Source organism: Thermothielavioides terrestris, chromosome 4 (assembly GCF_000226115.1).
Source record: "Thermothielavioides terrestris NRRL 8126 chromosome 4, complete sequence".
NCBI lineage: Eukaryota > Fungi > Ascomycota > Sordariomycetes > Sordariales > Chaetomiaceae > Thermothielavioides > Thermothielavioides terrestris.
This window is the reverse complement of record NC_016460.1, coordinates 4,147,994-4,173,818: the sequence shown is the minus strand read 5'-3', so window position 1 is coordinate 4,173,818 and position 25,825 is coordinate 4,147,994. Positions and strand designations below refer to the sequence as shown.

Genomic DNA, 25,825 nt, shown 5'->3' with positions numbered 1-25,825 from the left:
CTGGCGCTCACACGCACCTCTTTTTGCTGTACAGATGTGGAAGGTGCGGCTCTCCCCGGCAGATCAGATGTCGCTACCATTCGTGAGTCAGACCGAGATTTCAAGCTGCAAGTGCGTACTTGTTCGGATTCGATAGGCACGCTCGACCTCATTTAACTTTAAAGCCATCAAACAGTTCAACACTGCCGCAATAGGACCATTTGGTTTCAAGCACAGGAAAAGAGGCCTGCACTGTCCGTTATCCACCGATCGTAATAAGTAACCGATCTCGAGATTTGAAAATGGCCGCCCCGAATCCCCCGCCCGACCTCAAGCCCCGCCTCAAGGAGGCCTACGACAGCATCTCGACCGCGTACAACGAGTGGACGCAGCCGCACCACCCGCTCCGCATGAACTACACGACGGAGCTCCTCAAGCTGCTCCGCAAATACCACGCGAAAAATGACGAGTCCGGCAACGACACGCCCAGCCTGGCCGGAATGCACGCCCTCGAACTGGGCTGCGGCTCGGGCGTGCCCGTCATGGAGATCCTCCTGGCTAAGGACATGGATGTGATCGGCGTGGACCTGTCCGGGGCGCAGATTGCGCTCGCGGCCCACCACTTCCCCAACCACATCGAGCGGCACCAGCTGGTGCTGGCCGAGAAGGACATGATGACGCTGACGTACCCTCCCGACGAGTTCGACGCCGTCGTGGCGCTCTACAGCATCTGCCACCTGCCGCGGGACGAGCAGCGCGTCATGCTGGAGAGAGTCGAGCACTGGCTGAAGCCCGGCGGCATGTTCCTGATGAACTTCCCCGTGGAGGAGATGGAGGGCGAGGTGATGGAGCACTGGCTGGGCCAGGAGAAAGGGTGGATGTACTGGAGCGGGTGGGGAGAAGAGAAGACGTTGGAGATTATCAAGGAGCTGAAGTTCGAGATTCTGCTGCAGGAGGTGAACGGCGACCCCAAAGCGGATGCGACGTTCCTGTGGATCATTGCGCGGAAGACCGGGGGGCTTGCCCAGCTGGCCAAATTCGAGGACTGAACGGTGTCGAGGCCTCGCCCGCTTGGCGCCTGGCTGGCTCTGGGTACATACCTCCTAAAATACTACTCAGATTCTCTACGGCACCGATGTGCCGGGTTGGAAGAGGAAAGATGTTAGCTGGAATGTCGATTGATAACGGGGTGCTCGCATAGAAAAAAAAAAATGCTGTTCCCAGTTCCCGGCTCGATGCCCCGCGTCTTCTGGCCTTTGTGATGCGTGGTCCTCGTCCACGATGACCGTCGCACACCCGCGGGCCCGATACCGCCACAGCCAACGCTGAGATTGGGACGATCGGGGGCCCGAAGTCCTGACTGACCGCGGACGGAGAACGACAACATGTCACGGCGCCGAGGCCACCTTGGTCCCGTCAGGCTCGGAAAGTCTCGGCCAAGATTGTCCTCTTCGCGCAAAAGCGCGTTTCCATTAGGTGGCCGTCGGGGGGGTAATTCCAGTAAGATCCTTGCCAATCAGCTTTCGCGTGGCAAGATATAACCCATCGACGACAGGAGCTGATTGAGCGAAATGGTGAGAACAACAGCCGATCTTGATACGAGTGAGATCGGTATCTCCAACGCGGCTCGGTGATCGAACATCAACCCCTATCCACTCCCTTGTCCCGCTCACATGCTTTTGTTATGTTTGGCATGTGAAAGCCAACAAGGGACTCAAGGACCGAATGATTGGCTGATTGCGGTCGGCGCTTCCCGTTGTGTTTGTCCGGCGGAGACGGAGAAAGGAGAAAAAAAGCCGCCGAACGGGATCGGTCCACTCCTGAAGATTTGGGAAGTGGAAACCGAAAATTTGGCCGGCCTGCGATGGCGCCAGCGGTAAGGCTGCTGCTACTCCGTATCAGGATAACTGCCAAGTTTCGTTCGGCTCGGTCTTCCCCTGGCTGCGACGTATCCTCCCCTGTCTCAGACTAATGCCGAAGACGGCATGTGTGCTGGACCTCGAACCCGAGCGCCGAAGCTCACCAGGACTTGTCCATACGCTAGCAAGCCATTCAGCATGCACGACAAAAAATGAGGCTGATTGACTGCCGGGTGGGTTCCTATTACTACGGGTCCGTTCCGACCCCGTCGGGGGAGTCCAATGGCCTCGCTCCACGGTACATACCGGAACGATGCCGAGGGACCTCGCAACACAGCGGTATTCAGTCTCACCGAGGGTCCGATGGGATGTCGTCAGTGGCAAATATAAGCCGGTTTCGACGTCCACCATGACCTCTAGTGTGGGCCTTGAAAGGAGCCGTAGTCTAGCTGTACAAGCTCGCGGGTCCTCAACCCTCCTCGCCCCTAACCACTCGCTATGTCGGACGTGGACCAAAGCCCTTGCAACAAGATGGCCGCCAGTGGCGCTACGAGCGCCTCGGGCTCAAGCGAGGACGGTGACAACGCGGAAACGCTCGGGGACCACTGCCATTACCAGACACAAGGGACACAGCCGCTTCATGAGATCTTGGAGGACGGTGCCTCAACAGAGCTCCATCGGCTTGCAACGGCCCTCTCACGGCATCGCTCGCGCGCCTCCGCCGGACCAGATGCGTTAGATGCTTCAGATACCGCCCTAGACCCTGAATCCGCAGACTTCGACGTGACGAAATGGGTGCGGCACTTCGTGGCCCAAATCAATGAGCAGGGCCACAAGACCAGCGAGCTTGGCGTCCTTTTTCGGAACTTGGACGTCTTTGGATCCGGGTCCGCGCTGCAGCTCCAGGAAACCACGGGCTCTGTCCTGCTTGCTCCTCTTCGGATCGGAGAGCTGTTCGCACAGAAAAAGCAGCGGAAACACATCCTCCACGGGTTCAATGGCCTCCTAAGGAGCGGCGAGCTTCTGGCAGTGCTCGGGCGGCCAGGTTCGGGATGCAGCACGTTCTTGAAGTCCATATGCGGAGAATTGAACGGTTTGACCCTCGGCACGGGATCTACGATCCACTACAATGGCGCGTCGCAGGCTCAGATGAAGAAAGAGTTCAAGGGGGAGGTGATCTACAACCAGGAGGTACGTCTCGATTATTACCCGCGGCTTTCTTGGATTTCTCAGTACATTGGATGAGGTATTAGTGTAGCTGACTGACAGTGCCTGCCAGGTCGACAAGCATTTTCCCCATCTCACCGTCGGGCAGACACTCGAGTTCGCCGCCGCGATGCGCACGCCCTCCCAGCGGATCGGCGGCATGTCGCGGTCGGAGTACTGCCACTACATCGCGCGGGTGGTCATGGCCGTCTTCGGGCTCTCGCACACGCGCCACACCAAAGTCGGCAGCGACTACGTGCGCGGCGTGTCGGGCGGCGAGCGCAAGCGCGTCAGCATCGCCGAGATGATGGTCGCCGGCTCGCCGATCTGCGCCTGGGACAACAGCACGCGCGGCCTCGACTCGGCCAGCGCCCTGAAGTTCGTCCAGGCCCTCCGGCTGTCGTCCGACCTCGGCCACCACGCCCACGCCGTCGCCATGTACCAGGCCGGCCAGGCCATCTACGACGTCTTCGACAAGGCCACCGTGCTGTACGAAGGCAGGCAGATCTACTTCGGCCCCGCCCACGCCGCCAAGGCCTTCTTCGAGCGCCAGGGCTGGTACTGCCCGCCGCGGCAGACCACGGGCGACTTCCTCACGGCCGTGACCAACCCGGAGGAGCGGATCCCCCGGCCGGGCATGGAACACAAAGTGCCCCGCACGCCGGAGGACTTCGAGCGCTACTGGCTCGGCTCGCCCGAGTTCGCGGCGCTGCAGGAGGAGATGGCGCGCTTCGACGCCGAGTTCGCGGACGACGACGGGCACGCCCGGGGCCTCGCGCAGCTGCGGGAGAAGAAGAACTACCGCCAGGCGAGGCACGTCCGGCCGGGCTCGCCGTACACGATCAGCGTGCTCATGCAGGTCAGGCAGAACACCAAGCGGGCGTACCAGCGCGTGTGGAACAACCTGTCGGCGACGGCGTCCAACGTGGGCGCCAACCTGATCCTGGCCCTGATCATCGGCAGCATCTTCTACGGCAACCCGGACGCGACGGCCGGCTTCGACGGCAAGGGCTCCGTGCTGTTCATGGCCATCCTGCTGAACGCGCTGACGGCCATCTCCGAGATCGAGAGCCTGTACAGCCAGAGGCCGATCGTCGAGAAGCACGCCTCGTACGCCTTCTACCATCCGGCCACAGAGGCGGCCGCGGGCATCGTGGCTGACGTGCCGGTTAAGTTCGCCGCCGCGGTGGTGTTCAATCTGATCGTCTATTTTCTGGCCGGGTTGCGCCGCGAGCCGGCCCAGTTCTTCCTGTACTTTCTGGTGTCGTACGTTGCGACGTTTGTGATGAGTGCCATCTTCCGGACGCTCGCGGCCATCACCAAGACGATAGCGCAGGCCATGGCGCTGGCGGGTGTTCTCGTGCTGGCCTTGGTCATGTACACGGGCTACATGTGAGTGATGCTACCAACAACTCCCCCTGAGCCGAAACTTGGCTCCCATGCTAACAGCATCCGCAGCATCCCCGTCCCGCAGATGCACCCCTGGTTCAGCTGGATCCGGTGGATCAACCCGATCTACTACTCCTTCGAGATCCTCGTCGCCAACGAGTTCCACGGCCGCGAGTTTCCCTGCTCCGCTATCGTGCCGCCGTACTCGCCCCCCGTCGGCGACTCCTGGATCTGCGCCAGCCCCGGTGCCGTTGCCGGACGCGCCACCGTCAGCGGCGACGCGTACATCGCAACCACCTACGGCTACACCTACTCGCACGTCTGGCGCAACTTCGGCGTCCTCATCGCCTTCCTGGTCGGCTTCACAGCCGTCTACCTTGCCGCCGTCGAGCTCAACTCGTCCGTCACCAGCACGGCCGAGGCGCTGGTTTTCCCGCGGGGCTCTGTTCCCGCGCACTTGGATCCCAAGCAGCGCAAGAGCAGCGGGGACGAAGAGAAGGCTGACGCTCCCGAGGTCGCTGCCGCCGCTGTTGACCGTGGCTCGCAGGATCCCGGCATTGGCGCCATTGAGCCGCAGAGGGATGTCTTCACCTGGAAGGACGTCGTGTATGAGATCGACGTCAAGGACGGCAAGCGGCGTCTGCTGGACCATGTGTCTGGATGGGTCAAGCCCGGCACGCTGACGGCCTTGATGGGCGCTTCTGGAGCGGGTAAGACCACGCTGCTTGATGTCCTCGCGCAGCGGACCAGTGTCGGTGTCGTTACGGGTGACATGCTAGTTAATGACAGTCCGGTTGGGCCTGATTTTCAGCGTCAGACTGGCTATGTGCAGCAGCAAGGTAACGTGCCCCTTCCCTCATTCCCTTTACTTGTCTAGTCAGGTGGTGTGGTTCTGACAATCAGGTGTTCGCCAGATCTTCACCTCGACACGGCAACTGTGAGGGAGAGTCTCCGCTTTAGTGCCATGCTCCGCCGCCCCAAGTCCGTCAGCAAAAAGGAAAAGTTCGAATTCGTCGAGGAGGTTATAAAGATGCTGGGAATGGAAGAATACGCCGACGCGGTCGTCGGCGTCCCCGGCGAAGGTCTGAACGTCGAGCAGCGGAAGCTGCTGACCATCGGCGTCGAGCTGGTCGCCAAGCCCAAGCTGCTCCTCTTCCTCGACGAGCCCACCAGCGGCCTCGACTCGCAGAGTGCCTGGGCCATCTGCGTCTTCTTGCGCAAGCTGGCCGATGCGGGCCAGGCGGTGCTCTGCACGATCCACCAGCCCAACGCGCTCCTGTTTCAGCAATTCGACCGCTTGCTGTTCCTTGCCCAGGGCGGCAAGACGGTCTACTTTGGGGACATCGGCCCCAACTCGCAGTCTCTGCTCGGCTACTTCGCGAAGCACGGCTCTCGGACATGCGGCGACGACGAGAATCCTGCCGAGTTCATGCTCGAGATCGTCGCCGAGGGCGTCAACCGCGACGGCGAGGACTGGCACTCGGTGTGGAAGGGGAGTCAGGAGTACCAGGACGTCCTCGCGGAGATCGAGGGGATCCGCGAGCGAGGCCAGCGTCAGAAGCTCCTCGGAGGGGCTGATGGTGTCGATAACGCGGGCGACGCTGGCTCGGAGTTTGCGATGCCTTTCTATGCGCAAGTCTGGGCTGTCACGCAGCGCATCTTTCAGCAGTACTGGCGCATGCCCGGCTATGTCCTGTCGAAGTTGGCGTTGGGCACCTTGTCCGGATTGTTCGTTGGGTTCTCCTTCTTCCAGCCTGGGGTCACGCAGGCCGGCATGCGGGGCGTCGCGTTTGCCGTCTTCATGGTCACCACCATTTTTACGACTCTAGTGCAGCAGGTATGTCTAACCGGCGGCCAGGTCTCTTTAACTGCCTGTCTTGGATGCGTTGATTTTAACTCCGACTCCGACAGATCCAACCACTCTTCGTCACCCAACGGTCCCTCTACGAAGTCCGCGAGAGGCCCAGCAAGGTCTACTCCTGGAAGGCCTTCCTCATCGCCAACATCATCGTCGAGATGCCGTACCAGATCCTGACGGGCATCCTCGCCTTCGCCAGCTTCTACTACCCCGTCGTCGGCATCCAGGAGTCGGCGCGACAGGGTCTGGTCCTGCTCTTCATCATCCAGCTCTTCATGTACGCCAGCGCCTTCGCGCACATGACGATCGCGGCGCTGCCCGACGCCCAGGCCGCCGCGGGCGTGGTCATCCTGCTCACCATGATGAGCACCATCTTCAGCGGCGTGCTGCAGACGCGCGCCGCGCTGCCCGGGTTCTGGACCTTCATGTACTACGTCTCGCCCTTCACCTACTGGATCTCGGGCATCGTCTCGACGGCGCTGCACGGGCGGGCCGTCGAGTGCTCGGCCGCGGAGACGCTCTCGTTCAACCCGCCGCCCAACATGACCTGCGCCGAGTACCTCCAGCCGCTGGCGGGCGTGGCGCAGGGCACGCTGCAGAACCCGTGGGACCGCGAGGCGTGTCGGTACTGCAGCTTCAGCGTGGCCGACCAGTACCTGGCGGGTGTCGACATCTTCTGGGCCGATCGGTGGCGGAACTTTGGCATCATGTGGGCGTACATCGTCTTTGACATCGTCGTTGCTATCGGCCTCTACTACGTCTTCCGCGTTCGGGGCGGCGGATTCATGGGTTTCCGGCGCATTCGAGGGCTGTTAAAGAGGTTCCAGAAGGAGTAGTGGAAGAGGCACCCAAGGGCCAGAGCTTACCATTCTATTTTGCTAGACAGACGCCCATTCTGGCTGTTGCTTAACAATGTCCAAGTAGGTAATCAGTTATAGACAGGAAGGGTTTCATAGATCTGTGAGTATTTTCCTTAGAATAGACTATATTCTACTCCCTAGTAATGCATTAAACTAGCTACAGCTATATGTCACATTTTCGATGTACGCATCTGTTGGGAGGCTTTCTGGCACATCTCTCGACCAGATTTTGAGCCCAGCCCGTCCCCAAACGCAAGATGCCAAGGCCTGCTGTGCTTGTGGGGCCAGCTGTAATGAGATTCAACCATCTTTCTAGTCTAGCTCGTTCAGCCAGAATCTTGTTGCAAGCCTCACCGCCACTCCTCCCTCACAGCTCGCAAGCTGCGTGACAGAGACCAGCAATGCCGCCCACCGAACCTCCCGAATATCCGGGCGTAGACCTGCCGCTGCGATTTCTCGAGCAGGAGGGCGTGGCCGGCGTCGACTTCTACCGCGTAGGTTGCTTCCGAGGCATCTTGGGCGCCGAGTCAGAGCTCCTCCAGGTTCGGGAGGTGGCCATGATGATCCTCATGGACCGCCTGACGGACAAGCCCAACTGGCACGTGGACGTGTTTGACGACGCCATCGTCGCCCGCTGGCGCGACGAGGCGCTATCCCAGGACGAAAGACCCATGTACCGCGAGATCCTGGACGGCAAGGAGCTGCCCATGCCCAAGCGGACCAGGTTGATATCACCGGAAGCTTTCGACTATGTGCGTTTACCCATTCCAAACTCTCTTGATATCTGTCTGATCTGTCTTCTCGGCACTGACTCGGAGTTACTGCGCCGCCTCCTCATGGATCAGTGCATCGCCGAGCTGAGGGACAAGGCGGCCTACTTCGGCGAGACCGGCATGATCTTTACCCTCAACTGCCAGCAGAACACGGCTATCAAGGCCGACTCGCTTGTGAGCGACGAGCTTCGCTAAGGACTAAAGGCTGCCTTCGCGAGGCTGCGCGCCGACCAGGGAACTGAACCCGAGTGGCACCCCTGGACGAACTTCATGGTCCAAGACCTTGTCCACCCGTCCATGTATCCGTTTGTCTACGGTGCGTCTGCGCGTCTGCACGTGTGACTTGTGACCAGTCTTGCTGCTTCAGGGAACTTATGTTCGGCCATCAGGCAGGACTAGGTTCATCGAGGACGAAGTTGTCGGGGTTACCGATGCCATCGATAGGTGGCCCGGCAAGGGGGAGGTTGTACCAAAGGACAACGGACGCCCCTACGATGACGGCCGTCAGGTTAAGCCCACTTATTGGTCCAAGACTTACCAATGGCTCCCAGCGAACCTCGCCTTCCAGGAAGACGGCACCGTGCGCTTTACCAGCTATATCAACAACCTCCACCCGAAGAAGTACCCGGCAATATACACACTCGTGGAGAAGCTCATCGACAAGGCCATCCCAGCCTGGGATCGGGCTCTCAGCGGCGTAGCCGTTGACAAACGCGGCCGCAAACAAAGACGTTTCTGTTCCGTGGGAACAGTGTGGTGAGTTCCATTCCCCGCCGACCCGCCGTAAATGCAACTAGGCCTGCTGACTGGAGCACTCGCAGCAATCACAATGATCGAAACACAATCTGGGAGAAGTTCGATGCTGACGTGCTCGCTGCGAGCGAGGCTGAATCTGGCTCGGTCGAGTACGACAAGGACGAACTGAATGAAATGCTGTGGAACGCAGGATTCGATGCCGAACAGATAAACGAACTAGAAGGAGCAAGGCTCTTCGTTGAGCACAAGCAGGGATGGGCGAGATCCCGTGCAGAAAGAGAGACGAAACTGGCTGCATACCGCGCAAAAAGGGCGCAGTTCGTTGCGGAACTCAAGTGGCGTGAGATCAGGGATCCCATCCTCCCTCAACCGCTGGAGTATAAGCCCGTTACCTACGAAGTGAGCCAAACCCTCCGCGGGAGATTCGGGGACAGCGGGCTGCAGGTCATTGTGAAAATGACCTCCATTGAACTTACTCCCGAGAAGCCTGACTTCCGGGTCCATCAAGGCTGGCACGTAAGTCCAGTCTCTGTCCCGCCCCCTCATATCACGGCTGCATACTCTGGGTTGTGCCACTGACGTTTGATCCAGATCGACGGCCAGATGAACGAGCACATTGTCGCGACGGCACTGTACTACCTAGACTCGGAGAACGTGACACCGAGCTACTTGTCGCTGCGCATGGCCACTAATCCAGACCTGAAGGACCTGCGCAGCCAGCGTGAGGGAGATTGGGATGTACACCGCGCCTGTGGGCGCATCTTCGGCACCAGTTTAGACAGCGGCCCCGACGCCCGGGCCGTTCAACCCTACGGCAGCATCGAGACGCGCGAGGGGCGCCTGCTTGCGTTTCCCAACGTCTTGTAAGGGAGCGCCGTTTCCATCCAGTCAAGGTCGTGTCGACGCAAGAACTGACCAACCTCCCGCAGCCAGCAGCGCCTCTCGTCCTTCAGCCTCCGAGACCGCACCAAGCCAGGCCACCACCGCGTCATCACTCTGTGGCTGGTCGACCCGCACCAGCGCATCATCTCGACGGCCAACGTGCCGCCGCAGCGGTTCGACTGGTGGGCCGAGGCCATCTTTGGCTCCGGACCCAGCGCCACCCTGGGCGACATGGCGCCCGACTTGTTCCAGTTGCTCCTCGAGCAAGGCGCGGCCAAGGCGGTGAAACCAACCGAAGAGCTGCTCAAGAAACTACGCTGCCGCCTACCGGCCGAGATCATGGAAATGATCCGCCGCGAGGGAATCCTTCCCGATGAGCTCATGAAGGACGAGGAGGCTCGTCGGCATCGACGGGCGCTGATGAAGGAGCGCAGTGAGTTCGCGCGGAAAAATAGGAGCGACTGGGATAGGGCGTACGATTTCTACCGGCGCTACTGAGGCTCTGTATTCGACTCATCTGTTGTCATCAATGATGCCACAGTCACATAGCGAGGGCTTGGGCAGATGTGACCAGGCCAGGACTCTACTTTTTCGGCTTCGTGGCACAGGTCAATGGAACGGTTCCAGCGAAGTATGGAACTTGTCTAATTCCAACGAAATACTCTGAGGTCTCTAACTGACTGGCAATACCACAAATAGATGTCCTGGTCGTGCCCCTATCACTGTTCTACTCTCTCCAGCTCGGTATGGCCGTACATAAGTACAAGCCACAAGCGCCTTACACCCACTGGTACACGCTCAGGCGGTTCGAGCCGCCACACACCTCCGCCGCATCCCCCGTGCAGATCATATCGCAGTCAGCCGCGTCCGCGGCGGTGCTGTTCTCGCTGAGGGCGCTGCCGCAGTAGCACTCGGCGGCATACTCGAGGCCGAACCAGGTGAAGCCCGAGTTGAGGCAGTACGTGCCGCAGCCCTCGACGGTCATCTCGGTGGCGGAGAAGGCGGAGGCGCCGGGAAGCGCGCGCACGCCGCCAGACGTCTCGGTCCAGCAGCCCTCCGCCTGCGTCGTCGTCACGTCAGGGTGAGGGTACGGCGTCGCCGCCGGCGCGTCCGCCGACGTGCCGTACAGCGACAGCCGGTTTGGCCCGCCGCACGTCGTCGTCGCGTCGCCCGCGCACGCCATGTTGCAGTCGGTCGAGAAGGCTGGGAAGGAGCCCTCGGCCAGGGAGTTGCCGCAGTAGCTTTGTGTTTTGCGCTCGCGTCAGTCTTCTTCTTTTTCTGTCTTTTTTTTTTTTTTTTTTTTTTTTTTTTTTTTTTTTTTTTTTTTTTTCGCATGCAGGTTCCAGATGGCTGGAGGGTCATACCACTCGCCCGAGTACTCAAGGCCCCACAGATCGAAGCCCGTGCAGTGGGTTGCGCATTCAGTGATGGTCATGTTGTCGTAGTCGATCAGAGAGGAGCCGGTCAAGGCCCGCGTGGGCACCTCCGTGTAGCAGCCGTAGAAGGTCTGCGTGAGGGCCGCGGGCGCGATGGCCGCGAGGATGACGAGGCTCTGCATGATGAGGAGGATGCGGCTCTTTGACTGAGCGACTGGGGCGGCTTTGGAGTTGATGGTGAGATGAGTAGGCAGGATGGCAACATCGACAGAGCAGGGAGGTGCCCCTCTATTTATGCTTGACTGGTGCTCCTCCGGTGAGTGTCCTCTCACCTATCTCAGCTGGTGTAGCCTTACATTGTATGTCTCTGTGCGAGTCTGGCACCCTGGGTTCAAAGCGGGCATGTCTGATGCCACCGGGGCATTGTTCCGTTCTGCAATGGCACCCCCGAATTGGCAGCCAGCACGCATAACTACACTCAATATCCCTCATTCCGCATTCAGCTGTGGTGGCCCTGGATCTTGGCGAGGGTCCTTTTTCTTTGCCTGCATATGCGGGCTTCGAATAGCACATGCAGCCATCGGTCTACGCCGTACCTTCTATGTAGTTAGAGGGACGAGGATGGAATCAGGGTGCCAAAAGCTCGGTAGCTTCAGGTGGGGGTTTCGTTGGGCAGAGCCTCAATTCAATGCAATTTGGAGGGCCGGGCTCTCAGCTCAAGTGCCACGAATCTTCCCCTTGGGGAGAGCCAAGAGATCCGGCGCTTGAGTAGTGTCTTTGGTGACAGAAAGCAGGTCAGATGCTCGCAGATGCTCGTCTCTTATTCGCTGCTGTATCCGCAGCACACTAAACTGCCCGGCAGCCGCAGGTGGGTGGTTCCGTCAGGGGTAAGCTGCAAACTGCGTATGTACCAACTGTACATACATCTCGTGGAACTACTGAGCCGGTACCCCCAATTTAACCTGCCGACAAATCCACCCCCGCACGCCGTGGGAGCGATACTATGACTCAAGCTGAGAAAGGGGGCTTCCAAATAGCCCAAGCCATGGCTTCGTTCCGCAAGGACTCTCAAGATCGGAAGGCAAGAACCGGGTCCTGGACAATATTGATCAATAAACTGAAGGCGAAGTAACACAAGAAAGATTTCAAATACTACTTGGCACCTTCAGCTGGATGAGTCGCCGATAGTCAATTGCCAAGGTGCCTCTCCAATGAATTTAATACCCAGCTTCCAAGACCCCGATCCAGCCTCCTATCGAAATGATGCCTATTCGTAGTGACATATGGACGCAACCCAAGCCCGGGTGAATGCTCTGGAAAGCTGCAGTAGAAGAATTGGGTCATTATTGAGCTCAGCTGGACTTGGCGTGCGTCTGCGCACTTCCGGAATTCAAGGGGGGAATTGAGAGACCCCGAATATTCGCGCCAGCTTCGCAGCCATCCCCGGCTTCCTGCATGCTACGTACAGAGTTGGATACTTACCGCACCAGCGGCTGCAACTGCGGCCCGCCGACCAGATACAGCGAGCCCGGCGTCTGCGAGGGGTGCACTTCTTGCGTGGCGAACAATGTAACCTCGGCTCAATATTGGCTGCTTCCGCGGAAAGCTGAGCGCCCATTATTGACAGCCTCTGCAGTAGCGAAAGCGCTCGGGAAGAAGCAGGCGGTCTAGATTCTCAAGCCAAAGCCATTGCCCTCCCACACTGCAATGGTTTCCACCTCACACTTCGCTCTCGTATCCCTCGCCGAGACCACCTTCGCGGCTCCAGCCTCTGCAGATTGTCCCAGCGTGGCAATGATCCAGCACCTGCTTTCCACTGCATGCAGGCTAGAGAAGTGCACAGAGTCGATAAGGCGGTTGACAGACAAATCAACATGGGGTAAGCGGCGGGCAAGATTGTATTTGTCACAGAAGTGGAATGAAATCCCAAGCGAAGTGCCAATCTGGTTCCCACGTGGCACATTCGTCTTTGACAACTTGAGCTGGCAGGTTCCTGAGTGAGGCTGGTGGCAACGTGTCTCTGGACTCCCTGGATTGCCCAAGCTCTTGGAAAAATTTAGACCTTTCTACTACTATCTACGCTCAAGAAAGCGATGTGCTTTGGTATTAAGTACAATGAGCTTAGACGGATCCCAGGACTCATTCAAGTCTCCTTTGTACCGAAGCATTCACCACCAAACTATTAAATTCTAGCAATACGTCTTGTGGTAATTCCTTCCCTCTGGTCTTGGGTCGTCCATGGCCTTGTAGTCGAGGCAAAGGCAAAATCTCGACTCACGAGGCAGCTGCAGGGGACAGAGCGGAGGGCTCCTCCAGCCCCCTGCCTAGCCGCCAATGCGCCGATGGTCACTGCAAAGAATCATCAGCCTGTTTTTCATGTCTGTGGCGTAGAGAGGCGCCGTGATTGCTGTGCAGGCTTGAGGTTAGCATGTGAGTGTGAGGGAAGGGGTCGTCAGGGGATTGGCAGAGATGGAGCGAGCATGGAACTTGGCCTGGTCATTGGCACAGAATGGAGAAGATGGATAGCTGTTGCGAGTTTCAGTTGTGAAAAGCTTGATGCTGTGTAGGTGCAAGTGCCCTGTCGACCCTTTATTGTTTCTTTGTTGCGCTGCTTTGTTCACTCGTGTACCCAGTCTGGCAAGTCATTCTTGAGACGAAGCGCGCCTGAACAACCAGCTTTCGAAACAATACCATTCTCATATACACCAGAGTGTACCTAAGTGGCAGAAAATAAAAGCGATGACTTGGTCAGGCTTTAGAGGGAGCTCCAGTCATCTCTCTTCGGATTCTGCATCACCCCGTATTCGAAGGTGTCCTGCCTTGCTTTTCTCCCCAGATTGCGGCACGCCAACAACTCAGAGAAACCACCACAATGCACTCATCCGTTGCAGTCCTGACGAGACACCTCGAGTTTCAGAGCCCAGAGCTTACGACGTTCGTCATCTCCTGCTTCGCAACCTACGTGCGTGGCTTCCTGCACGACAATCCAAATGCCTTAGAGCCCGACTTCGCACAAATCAGAGTGAGGGTTCACTTGACGATGGCGCACAGGCATGCAGGGTGGCTGTGGACTCAACGACAAGCGCTTGAAGCCCGGCGAGCATGGGGCCAGGACGAGCACGCCACCGCTTTTGTGCTGCGTGTCCTTGCGTTCGCATTCCAGCGGGGACATCTCCCAAAAGAATGCGATATCGACGAAGCTGTGTACGAAGTCCATCGACGGCTTTGTGTCCTGCAGTCTCTGTGGCTCGGAAACGGTGTCTGGGTAGAGGACCAGCAGCTCCAGACGGAACTGCGCAGGGCGCTGGCAAGGGTCTTGGAAAACACTGAACTCGCTCAGGCTATGCTTTGAGAGCTGGTTTGGATGGCGATTTGGCCTCTGTTCGGCTAGGGCGCGTGGCATGTACAGTCATACTCAACCATAGTTCACACCGCTAGATAGCATCTCCTTTTTGGGATAACAGCGATACTGGTCCTTTTCAACCGGCATAAGCGTAGTGCGTGTATCTCAACTAATTATACCAGGATGTGTAGTATCTGTGATTACGAGAGTTATGTGCTGCACTCTCTCCCTAGGCGCACCATCATACCTGCGCGGTACTATTTAGCAAGACGGCATAAGCATTCATGCCATGCACGCCTCTTTTTGGCGTGTCAGCGGCTCAATCCTGCCAGAGTAAGCGTATTGCAGACCCAATGGACAGGCGATTGTGGCCCGGATCGCTAGGTAGGTAGAAACCTTGAGCTTCTCTCATTGACAATGTGATGCAAAATAGCATTTCCGACGTAGCACTTGCATGGCAGCCCCGGAAATGGGCTTACAGTTGTCATAAAGCGACATGGGCATGAAGACTCCCTGGTATGAGCGTATGCCGTGGCGGACACATTGCAGCGTACTCGATTCAGGGGCAGTATCCAGGTCTGCGGACGGCTCTCAATCACTACCTTATAATTGTATCTCTGGCGACTCACCCCCACACCTCGCTACGGCTGGTGCCCACACCAGCAAATCTTCCGTAGTATAGTGGTTAGTATGTGAGCTTGTCACTTCATGACATCGCTCGAGACCCGGGTTCAATTCCCGGCGGGAGAGCATTTTTGCGACCCCCCTTCCCCTCCCTTGGAGGATAGAATCAACCTTTTTCTGTCTCTCCGCCAGGAATTTTCTTCCTTCTCACGATCATCTGCTTTGGTAGTCGGCTTCACTCTGCAGCCTCCCAACTCCATGCCAGTCGAATGAGTACAGACCTAACACAAGGGAGAAGCTGTCACGTCAGGGGTAAGGGGCTCAGAGCTCAGCGGTCTTGGCAGAGCGCATGGGCCATGGTTTCTCCACTCCTGGATGTATATATACCACGCTCTGTTCAGTCCTTAGCTTTCCTTTGTACTGGAACAACGCACACTCTTTGTTTTCCGATGCTCTGCCCACAGCCATCCTGCGCTCCTCGCCACCGTTGCTCGCTGTAGCGTGTCAGAAGCAGTTCGGGATGCACTTTGAACTCACCTTTCCCTGGTTGAACCACAACGTCCTAGGGAGCAGTTCTTGTTTCGCCAACTCAAGGTCCTGAGCATCCAAATGCGAAACTAAGATCTCATAACTAGGACTCAGAGGGCGGGCGCAGCATGTTGACGGAGCTACTTGCACTCACCAGGGGACCCAATCCACTTGGGCCATCCACAGACTCTACCAAAGCATATTGTTTGCGTCTCCGGTATCTTGCGTGTTGTCAGGCCACTGAGCTAAAGGCTCTGGGGGCCCCATTTTTGTTATTGGGACTCTTCTGCCTCAGGGCCTTTGTTCCAAAACGTGTTTGGAAGTGCGTTGAGGTTGGTACATCCCAGGGCTCCAACGCCAGCGGACACAGTAGAGGAGCATTGGACAATGCAGCGATCAGTGACCGGACAACAGCTCGCCCGCTCCATAGTTAACCCAGGACTCGCCTGCTGTTAACTATATCCTGAACTTGCCACAAGTAATATTCATAGGGATCTCTGATGCGAAGAGTTCAACTTTATACGATTTAAAACAGAAGCATTGGATCAGCACCATCCAGCTGTACATCGCGATATCTCGTCTTCGGCCACGCGATTCAGGCTGTCCTGCCCGTTCCTGTCCGTTCAGAGAGCGGCATGAATTTGTCTGGTTTCCAACTCGGCTTACTCCGTGCATAGGCATGTGCAAGGGGAAGTCCAAATGCGTCCTGTCAACGATCAAGAATTCTTGGACTATCACTGTTCCTGACCCAGTTCGTGCACTGCCTGCATGTGACAGGGATCATACAGACCTACTGTGGTACGGGAGGTGTCTGCCTGATGGATTCGATGGATTCTGGGACTAGCGAGCTCATGCTGCGTGCCTGAGTGGCTGCGTTGAAGTGAGCAGTCAACTTGCCACAAGTGGTCCTGACAGCTGAGTGTTGGGGCCGCTGGATTCCTTGGCTCCCCATTCCTCTGTTCCTTTTTTTTCTTCAGCTTCGCCTGGCGGTGAGACAACTGGCCTTTGCGAGACGAGACCTTGTGATCAAAGGTCAGGACAGGAATCCAAGACGCTGAACCGCCTGAGCGTGGCCTCATGACCTCTGTCTCCTGCTACATGTTGGTATCGGTATCACATATGAGTAACGGGCAAATGAGCTGGAAAATTCTCCCAGAAACGCCAGCGGAGGCCAAGGTCGCAAGCCAAAAAGATGAATATTGTGAAGCACCGCCACAAATCAAGACCAAGCCAACGGATACCGCCATCCTACCGCTCCTTTCTTCCAACAGGAGCTGATAGTGCATGCAGTGTCGGCCCGACAGTTCAACTTTAGTACTCGTTGAGCCGAACCTCCGCCGGCAACCTGGACGCTGCGGCCGGGACAGCAACGGTGCTAACTCGTTCTGTTGACTGTTTACTGCCAATGTAACTTAATCCGCACGTAGAATCCGGAATTTGTACAGCCAAATATGCGATCTGAAACAGTGTTTAATGCAGAGCGAGTGGAAAAAGAAACGTTGCATTTCCCGAGCGTCCTTCCCGCGTGGACGGGGCACGCTGCGCTTTCTCTCCCCCCACAGGCCGTAGGAGGCGGTTGCCTTCTGACCCCTGGCCGGCCGAGCCGTCAAGTCCTCGCAGGAAGTGGCGGGGCCGAGAGGGTCAGGGGCCAGCAATGAGGGGGTCGGGCACAGCACCGATTGGCTGGCATCCCGGCCAGCTTCCCAATCGGGACTCTGCGCGCCGAGATGGCGGCCGGTGCGTGTTCATGCTTCCGCGATGGATTGGCCGACCTGAGAAGTTCAGGTCGGATTGACTGCAACTGCATCAGCACCTATATCAGAGGGGACCATCGCTCTTCCCGGCGCTGTTGTGTACGGGACCATGTACACCATCCCCCCTTCACTCCTTCCTCAAGACCCTCCGCGGCACAAACCGGGTCGCGCGGCCGACAGCAGTGCTGCTGTGTTGGACGACCAGCCGCCATGAGACTTCACCGGCTGCTTCTGGCCGGCCTGGCCGTGTCCGCGCCGCGCCTTGTCAATGGCGACGACGGATGCACGGCGGAAGCCGGCACTTACAGCAACGAGACCATGCCTGCGGGCACCTTCCAGCCCTACGACCAGCTGAACCCTGTGCTGGGTGACGACAACCTGGCTACCAGCTTTTACATCACGGTGGTGAACCTCACTCCGCACCGCTTCAAGCTGGACGGCACACACTCGTACCAGATGGACACGTTCGACTTCGGCGACGTGCCACAGGGCCGGGCGCGCCAGAACGCGGTCAAGTACCAAACCGCTTTGCAGATGAAGGACGACGCCGGCGAGGCCTACTACGTGATCGACGGCACCGATCAAAAGTTCGCTGTGCGGGTGAAGTCGTACGCAGTGACGGACGCCCACCCCCGCCGCGTCACGCTGGACCTCAGCGGCATGAACCTGGGCCAGCGCGAGTACGTCTGGCCGGGCGGCCAGACTTCGGTGTCTCTCGTGATCACGGGCAGCCAGAGCGCGGGCTTCGCGGCGTCGCTGACCCATGGGCCCGGCAACTGGATGCGGAGCATCTACGACGTGATCCGGGACCGGCCGGTGCGGCACCTCGTCATGCCCGGCACCCACGACGCCGGCATGAGCGAGATCAGCAACCAGATCGACAGCATCGGCACCGAGCAGAACACGCAGACCCAGGGCATCAACATCTACAACCAGTTGCGCGCCGGCTCCCGCTGGTTCGACCTCCGCATCGGCTCCGTCCACGACGTCGGCAACGCGGCGAAGAACCAGGGCTTCTGGGTGATGCACCTCAACGACGAAACGGCCGACATCGCCGTGGGCAACACGGGCGAGTCTCTGGACGACGTCGTGAAGGAGATCAACCAGTTCACGACCGAGAACCCGGGCGAGATCATATTCCTGGCCATCCGCTATCTCGTCGGCCGATACGAGATCCCGGCCGGCGGCCCGATCCTGTGGAACGCGAGCACCGTCAACGACTTCTTCACCAAGCTGCGGGGCATCAGCACGCTCTGCCCCGATCTCGACACCAGCACGGGCTTCCAAAACCAGAAGGCGTCGTACTTCATGGACCGCAACGGAGGCAAGGGCTGCGTCATCCCGCTGCTCAACGGCCAAAATCTCCAGGACGGCGTGCCGCACGAGTCGACCGCCGACGGCATCTACGCCATGGGCCGCATGGACATCCAGGACCACTGGTCCAACATGATGCAGGCCGCCGACATGGCGCCGGACCAGGTCAGCAACTGGCGGGCGGCCACGCGCGGCGGCGCGGCCGACTACGGCAGCTTCATGATCGCGCAGTGGCTGGTGACGCCCGACGCGGTGGCCTCGACCGCCTACTCGCTGCAGGAGTTCGCCATCCAGCCGACGAACCCGTCGCTGTACTGGGCCGGCGTGAACGGCATGGACCCGCAGCACTGGCCCAACGTGCTGCTGATCGACTACATCGGCGTCCAGCAGACCGACCTGTGGGACTGGGACCAGCTCAGCGCCGAGATGTACACCCTGGCCCTCGGCCTGAACACCTACTTGGTGAGCGAGAACTGCGATGTCAGCCAGCAGCGGTCTCCGTTAAGGCGACGAAATCGTGGGCTTGCCGCAGGGGGTGGTGGTCGTCGCCGGCGGTTGCCGTCTTGGAATGGCATCATCTTTGCGAACGGGACGACGCTGCATCGTCCGCCGCCGACCCTCCATCCGGGGCGGGCCGAGATCTTGAAGCAGGGGACTGTTCTTGGCAACGGCACGGTGTTGGAACGGAGTATCCCAAACCCATGGTGGTGAGGCGCAGAGAATAGAGTGCGGGCGTTGCCAAGGGAGGTGGAAGCAGTTGTTGTCGTTATTACCTATATACCCCTTCATGCCATCAATCTACATGTTCCACCAGTCCATTGTAATCTCTCGTGATGACGAACCTGTCTCGGGAACTACCTTTCCCTGATCTTCACCAGCGGCACCGTACAATGACCGACTCAATCGACCTCAGCGCGCGGCTGCCTCCCGCTCGGCCCGCCCAGGCCCCGGCCATCGACGTCCTCTCCCCTCCTCCGCGCATCCACAACCTGCTTCCTCGCAGCCGCCTGCTGTTGCTTCTTGCTACACGCCATGTCAGCACAACCCTTTCTGGTGGCCTCCAAGCAGACCGCCCTATTGCTACGCACGAACGCAGAAGGAAAAAAAAAAAAAAAAAAAAAAAAAAAAAAAAAAAAAAAAAAAAAAAAAAAAAAAAAAAAAAAACCAACTCACCGCTCCAAACCAGCCTCGTTCGCCTGCAGCGTCACCTCCCCGCGGCCGCGCCCGTGCATGCAGCCAGGACATCCACCAGCACCGGAGCTCCCACCGCCCTGTGCCTGCGCCTGCGCTCGCGCCCGCTCTGCATCCCGCCGAGCCCCCTCCACCGCATGCGCGACCTGCCCCTCGGGGTACGTGGGGGCCATCTTGCCCTGGGCGTCGACATTTGTCGCCCGCCGCTCGGCCGCCGGCTGCTCAGCCGCCTCGTGCACCACCGTCCCGCCGCCGCGGACGCCCCGTTCCACCGCGCCGGGCATGCCTCCTCCTCCTTCTCCTCCTCTACTTGCACTTGCACCAGCACGTTCATTTCCTCCTCCGAGCGGCAGCCCACCAGGCCGCCATCCCGCCTCGGCTCCCTCCTCCGCGTGCCGAGCACGACCGCTCTCCACCTCCCCCTCTGGCCGAGCAATCCTGGGCTCGGGACCACCACCACCACCATAACCAGCAGCAGGGGCGGCAGCAGCAGCAGCAGCATTAACATGCGCCGACACAAACCGGCTATCAAGGTAGTAGTCGTCATAGTCATCGTCGTCGGCAGCGTAGTCCTGCTCCGGCCCGGACGCGCCGGGGCTGTCGGCCACGGCGAACTCGGAGAGGTGGCGCATCGGGCTGGGCTTGGTGGACGGGTAGGCGTCCGATTTGGGCGGTTGGATTGGCATTTTCTCTCTTTCTTTTGTTTTCTTCCCTGTTTGTGGTGGATGGACCGGTTCTGGTTTGGTCTGGTGATTACCTTGCTAGGCAAGTGTGAGGGGTTGGTGGTAGTGGTTGTTGGGCTTGGGAAACGGCTCGGGTTGCTTGGTAGTGTCCCAGTCGAGCCTTTTGGGGGCAATGATGTGGCTTCGGGTTCTGAGGCTGGCTCAGATGTTTTCCATCATCTGTATATTGAACAGATATTAGAGGCGAACCGTTGGTGGTGCTGGTTAGGCACGGCTTAAAAGGAACCGCGGGTCAACACAGATCCATGACGTAGTTGGTTCCGGAAATGGACATAACGACATCGGACGAGCACTTCACTGCTGTCAGTCCATCACAAAAACATACAAATGGTCTGTCCCGAAGCAGCCAGTCAGTTATTAAAGAAGAAAATCCACCAAAAAATCGTTTGACGAGTGCGACACCTACCGGAGCTAGTTCAGCAACTGCCTCACCAGGGACGGTGACCTCCAAGCTGGTTCACCGTCCAGACAAACCAGGCGGCATGCGGCAAGCTGAGCTTTCTTGAGCCTCATGGCCCTCGGTGAATAGACACAAGGTGTGCAAGTTTTCTCCATTCTTGGCGTGTACAAGCGGTTCACTTGCATACCCAAGAAACCAAAGGCAAAGAAAACAAATACCAAAGCCAAATGAGAATTCGCCAGTATCTATGTGTGTCCTGTTGTCTAATAGTACCCATACACGGCATTAACTTCCAGATCCAGCCTGTCAGGACGCAGCCCGCAACAACGAAAGGAGAAAGGACAAAACAAGGGAAAAGTCACGACGCTCGACAAGTCCGCCAGAAGGCATCCGGGATACCCAACGAGTAGTATGCGTGTTTGACAATATGCAAGCTGCGTCCACCACCGCCATGGAGATGGGTGCGTCTACACTGCTTAGAGGAGGGCAAAGACGCCGGCAACGAGGGCCAGGCCGGCAGCAACCGCCGTCGAGAGGGTCTTGCCCAGCTGGGCGCCGCTCTGGCTCGGCGACAGCGACGAGGCGCCGGCAGAGCTGCCAGCGGCGCTAGCGTTGTTGCCAGATGTGCTGGAGCCGGTCGTGCCCGTGGCGCTGCTGCCGGGCGCGGAAACGCCGGTGGCGGAGCCGGTGGCAGAGGGCGACGAGCTGTTGGTGGAGGAGGAGGTGGTGCTCGGCGTGTCGAAGTGGGTCGGGCAGGTCAGGTCGAACAGCGGCGTGGTCGACAGGTTGGCCGTGATGGCGAACTTCATCGTGTTGTCCGGGTTCGAGTCGCGCAGGTTGTACCAGAAGGTGGGCACCTTGTTGAAGAGCTTGCGGCAGCCGACCTCGTCCCAGTAGTACTTGGCGTTCTGCACGCTGGGCACGGCCTGGTCCCAGTTCGGGCCCGTGGTCGGCCAGCCCGTCTCGGTGACCCAGATGGGCTTGTTGCCGACGACCGCCGACACGGCATCAAAGGCGCGGTCAAAGAGGGTGCCCGAGTTCTTGATGTTGTTGCCTTTGCCGTTCTCGTAGTAGGGGTACTCGTCCACACCGACCCAGTCCACGGCATCGAGGACCGCCTTGTTCGAGCTGTTCGTCCAGGCGTCCCACGTGTCGACGTGCCCAATGGGGACCTTCGCAAGCGCGGTGTTGGCAAACGTCGTCTTGAACTGGTTGATGAACTTGACCACCACATCCGGCCCGGCGCCGACACCAGCCTTATTCGCGATGCCGGTCGCCGAGATACGGTAGAGATCCTCGCTACCGATCGACATGCCGATGACGAGGTCGGTGAGCTTCGAGCCGAACGTGTCGACAGCCTTCTTGAGGGCGTTGAGCTCGTTGTCGATGCTGTCGGTGCCCGACGCCCAGATGCCCAGGAGCAGCTTCGTGTTGGTGTCGACGGCGGCATCGAAGGCCTGGATCGGATCGTCCTTCGAGTAGGCCTGGATGTTGGTGTACAGACGCACGGCGTTGAACTTGCCCGGCGCGTTCACCAGATTCTGCGCCGTCTTCATCTCTTGCTCGAAGTCGGCCTTGAACTTGGCGGAGCGGTCGGCAAGGGTCGATCCGGAGTTGAAGCCGAGGTAGTTCTCGGCCGAGGCGCCGGCGGCGAGGGTGCCGGCAACGGCAAGAGCTGTGGTGGGACGCATTGTGGCGGGCGCAAACGGGAACCAATTTGTCTTGCAAGTGCTGCGTTCGGAGGCGCGGGTTGCCTTGGCAAAAACTTGGCGATGGCGTCACGAAACACCCGACGGCTGGGGGAAAGACGGTGCAACGGTGGTGCCTCGTCGAGGAGGGAAAAAGAGCGTGAGAAGTAACGGAACTGAGAAAGAGGGCCGGTGAGTTGGGATGACAACCTGGGTCGGTAAAGAGCGTCGGCGTCGCACGAGGACGGTTGGGTGCAGAGAATGAGGGAATGAATGAATTGAACAAACACACAACAGGTCGCGCGTGGATGAGGGTGGTCCTTGGAGCGCCGAGCCTGGAAGTTTGGGGCCTTGAAGAAGGATCGGCCGGACTTCTGGCCCAGGGGTGCTGTGCGGGCCGCCCTCCACCGCCTGCCGTTAGGGCGGGTCGACACAGCCTCCGTGCCCCTGGCGCCATTGGCGTGCCGTTCCACTTCGACCAGGCCCTTGCAGATACCTCCGAATACCTCGTGTACCTAACGTTAATGTACTGTATGAACAGTTACATGCAAGTAAACACACAAGATTATGAGGACACTCGTATCAGCGCCACAGCTGCACAGCAGCAGACTGTGTAGCCATAATCCGTGCTTGCATGGCGTCTTGTCAGGTCGCCAAACAGGACATTTTCTGCTTTCTTTCCTCTTGCGAACCCCGTCGAGCTCGTGTCCACTACGAAACTGGCGTTCCACAGCACAAGTTGGAAATCCGAAATGGGGCCCACTCCCGAAAACCTGGCATTCCTCCTCAGGCCCCACCGTGCCCCTTATTGGAACCAGGGGTTTGCCGTGGCCAGACCTCTGAGCGACCAGAGTCGAGAAGCGGTTGGCCACATCTCACGGCACAGGCCCACCGGGCTGTTTCAAGCTCGACCGCAACCTTGACAGGCCAACCATCCGGTAACGTGATCAAGCCATACACACAGTACGGAATACTCCGTAACGTTATTCAAAACCCTAGCATGCTCATATGAAAGCCTGAGAGTAAGTTATATCGCTTAGAAATTTACACGGAACTCTTCCGGACTTTTGAAAGTTCACTGAGCATGGCACAACTCTCAACCGCGCTCAGCAACTGTATCCGGCTCTCCCAGAAACCAGTTCAGTCAGTTTGACCCATATACAACACAAGGGTCTTGGAGGAACCGTAACTACCTCCTGATCGAACTACCGAGATTGGTTGAAGAGATCTCTAGCCGCGTAGATATGCCCAACAGATCCACAGTGTCGATGGATAAGCTTGCAGTCCTTTCATCTTGGGAATCCTCACCTGTGAGCTAGGCTTAATAGTTATTAGGTAACTTGGCGTGACTGAGACAGTCCCACTCGTACTCAGCAACAATGAGGCCGCCCCCTCCTGTCGGGGAAGTTGAGACTGTTGAGGTATCCCTCAACCTCGTCGCGGGATACCGCGCCCCATCCGTTGTACGGACAACCGGCCGGAACTTTGCAAGGGGCCAGCGGGGAGTGCAGGAGAGAGTTTAGTGCTGGCGAGCGCCGCGGAACAGCGGCTCGCCTGGGGCTTGTTCCAGGCAGCTGAAGAAGAGGAAGGCAACGGGATGATTGGTTTGTGAATCTTGACAATTCAGTTAGGACGCGGTTGCGGCGGGTGAAGCCAACTTGGATCCGTGCTGTTCGGGATAGTGGGACGCACGGTCAAATGTCAACATCAATATCGCCAACGAGAGCTTTGAGGGAGCGCAAGAGCGGAGTCTCTCCCAGCCTCTACACCGTCCCGGGCCGAAGTTTGCGCATATTTTGCTGCGTTAGGGACGTGAGCAACTCGCTCCCTGAATTCGAAATTCAAATCTCCAGGCGGAGTCCGAGTCGTAACGGTCGTTCTCCAGCCACTGCAGCATAGTGGGCATTTGCATCTCGAAGCCGACGTGCACGGTGGACGCCACATTCTACTCCCACGGCATCTGCATCAAGCTCTCCTCAGCTCGGAGAACTCGCCTTCTGACACAGCTGGCGCTGAGCTGTCGCTGTCCTGCATTTCCAGTTGTGCTTGGCGGTGTTGCCTCCTGTTGAGCCAGTGAGCTAGAAACTTTGGTTGCCCCGTTTTCGTTATTGGGACTTCTAGCTCAGGGCCGTATATCCATGGATTCTGACACCTCCGTGCGAGGAGCGCAACCATGGCGGCTGAAATATCTCACAATTCCATGTAGCCCAGCATCTGCTGCCTGCCCTCTCAAACCGCCAGGCGCTTCGCTCTTCCGTCCGCCGAACAGCTGGCAAACCGCCACCGGCCAGAGTGCAACATTGGGATGGCCTGGTTCATGACGGTCCTGGCCAGGCCTTTCAGAGGCGGAAATACGCCGTGCCACATGCCGCCCTCGAACTCCACCGTCTCCATGTTCAGGAAGAAGACTGGCAAGGTGTTGAGCATGAATTTTAGGGTGACTTGCTTCTTGCCTGTTCAACGTGAGAAGTAAGATGATGATGCTTATCAGCGCAATACTTCTACCAGCCTAAGAGGAGGAATTCAACGAGGAGACTTGCCTGCAGCGTCGGCGATGCCGAGAATATCGATCGGCTTGTCCTTGGTGCTATACCTGGCGAGCGCTACAATGGCAGGCGGTTCGGACTTCAGGTGGCTGTAGAGCGGCTCCTTGAACTCGTCCATGATGCTGACCAGCCTAGCGCCCGAGAAGCCGGCGCCCTCGTCTTGCAGATAATTTCGGAACCGCTCCAGCCCGCCCTGGAACGCCTCGTGCTCGTGGACCGCGCTGTCCATCAAGCCCGTCTGGCCGGCGGCCTTGTCGATGTTCGGGAAGAGCTCCGTCTCCTCGTAGTGGTGATGGGTCGCCACGCAGTCAACCCAGGCCAGGCAGTAGCCAACGAAGTCAGCCTTGTCGGCCGGGCCGACGCGGGGAGCCTGCTGGTAGATGGTATTGAAGCCGCGGATGAACGCGTTGTGGCTGAGAGCCATGTGAGAAGCCTCGATGGTGAAGGGGTCATCCTGGGGAAAGCAGTAAGGTCAGTAAGCACAGGCACGCACAAGAGCCGTCGGCGCCAGCGGTGGTCACCTTGCCGGTTTCAAACTTGGCCGTTGGAATCGGCGCCAGTGGCGTGTCCGTGTACATAGGCGGCAATGCGCTGCTTGCCATCGTCACAGGAGTTGAGCTTCAGGCTTGACTTGTCCACTGGTTTGGGGAAGACAAGTAAACATCAAGTGGCAGTTGAGGAGCTGCTGCGAGGAAGGGAGATATTGAATAAGCTGCGGGGGATTTGGCGGCGGATTTCGGCCCCCAAACCCAGTGA

General features: G+C 58.5%; 5 protein-coding genes and 1 non-coding gene across 6 annotated transcripts; 4 read left to right on the top strand and 2 right to left on the bottom strand.

Moving 5' to 3' along the window:
* Positions 1-55: 55 nt before the first annotated feature.
* On the top strand, positions 56-1,234 carry THITE_2120355 (uncharacterized protein). The gene has a single exon (XM_003655957.1). It carries the CDS (start codon positions 282-284, stop codon positions 1,026-1,028), a length of 747 nt encoding a protein of 248 aa, XP_003656005.1. The 5' UTR covers positions 56-281; the 3' UTR covers positions 1,029-1,234.
* An 890-nt stretch (positions 1,235-2,124) lies between these two features.
* On the top strand, positions 2,125-7,349 carry THITE_2120354 (uncharacterized protein). The gene is made up of 5 exons (XM_003655956.1): positions 2,125-3,029; positions 3,118-4,436; positions 4,503-5,272; positions 5,348-6,270; positions 6,345-7,349. The coding sequence occupies exons 1-5, from the start codon at positions 2,370-2,372 to the stop codon at positions 7,125-7,127; spliced, it is 4,455 nt and encodes a 1,484-aa protein (XP_003656004.1). The 5' UTR covers positions 2,125-2,369; the 3' UTR covers positions 7,128-7,349.
* A 203-nt stretch (positions 7,350-7,552) lies between these two features.
* THITE_2091161 (uncharacterized protein) lies at positions 7,553-10,060 on the top strand (the record flags this gene model as incomplete). The annotated part of the gene is made up of 7 exons (XM_003655955.1): positions 7,553-7,903; positions 7,997-8,098; positions 8,159-8,240; positions 8,314-8,680; positions 8,746-9,196; positions 9,272-9,543; positions 9,610-10,060. The coding sequence occupies 7 exons, from the start codon at positions 7,553-7,555 to the stop codon at positions 10,058-10,060; spliced, it is 2,076 nt and encodes a 691-aa protein (XP_003656003.1).
* Positions 10,061-10,862: 802 nt separating this feature from the next.
* Positions 10,863-22,805, bottom strand: THITE_2171105 (glycoside hydrolase family 17 protein). Its single transcript, XM_003655954.1, has 2 exons — positions 21,048-22,805; positions 10,863-10,893 (listed from the first exon to the last, which is right to left on the bottom strand). Exon 1 carries the CDS (start codon positions 22,524-22,526, stop codon positions 21,312-21,314), a length of 1,215 nt encoding a protein of 404 aa, XP_003656002.1. The 5' UTR covers positions 22,527-22,805; the 3' UTR covers positions 10,863-10,893; positions 21,048-21,311.
* On the top strand, positions 14,949-15,031 carry THITE_t115. Its single transcript has one exon. It is a non-coding gene; the product is annotated as a tRNA-Asp (tRNA).
* A 1,947-nt stretch (positions 22,806-24,752) lies between the features above and the next one.
* THITE_122265 (uncharacterized protein) lies at positions 24,753-25,671 on the bottom strand (the record flags this gene model as incomplete). Its single annotated transcript, XM_003655953.1, has 3 exons — positions 24,753-24,976; positions 25,064-25,523; positions 25,591-25,671. 3 exons carry the CDS (start codon positions 25,669-25,671, stop codon positions 24,753-24,755), a joined length of 765 nt encoding a protein of 254 aa, XP_003656001.1.
* Positions 25,672-25,825: the final 154 nt, after the last annotated feature.

Excerpts from the sequence above, each read along its gene's own strand:
- THITE_2171105 (XM_003655954.1), bottom strand. The coding sequence starts at position 22,526 with ATGCGTCCCACCACAGCTCTTGCCGTTGCCGGCACCCTCGCCGCCGGC.
- THITE_2120355 (XM_003655957.1), top strand. The coding sequence starts at position 282 with ATGGCCGCCCCGAATCCCCCGCCCGACCTCAAGCCCCGCCTCAAGGAG.
- THITE_2120354 (XM_003655956.1), top strand. The coding sequence starts at position 2,370 with ATGGCCGCCAGTGGCGCTACGAGCGCCTCGGGCTCAAGCGAGGACGGT. Across the intron at positions 3,030-3,117 it reads AGGTGATCTACAACCAGGAG|GTCGACAAGCATTTTCCCCA; the intron begins GTACGTCTCGAT and ends AGTGCCTGCCAG. Across the intron at positions 6,271-6,344 it reads TTACGACTCTAGTGCAGCAG|ATCCAACCACTCTTCGTCAC; the intron begins GTATGTCTAACC and ends CGACTCCGACAG.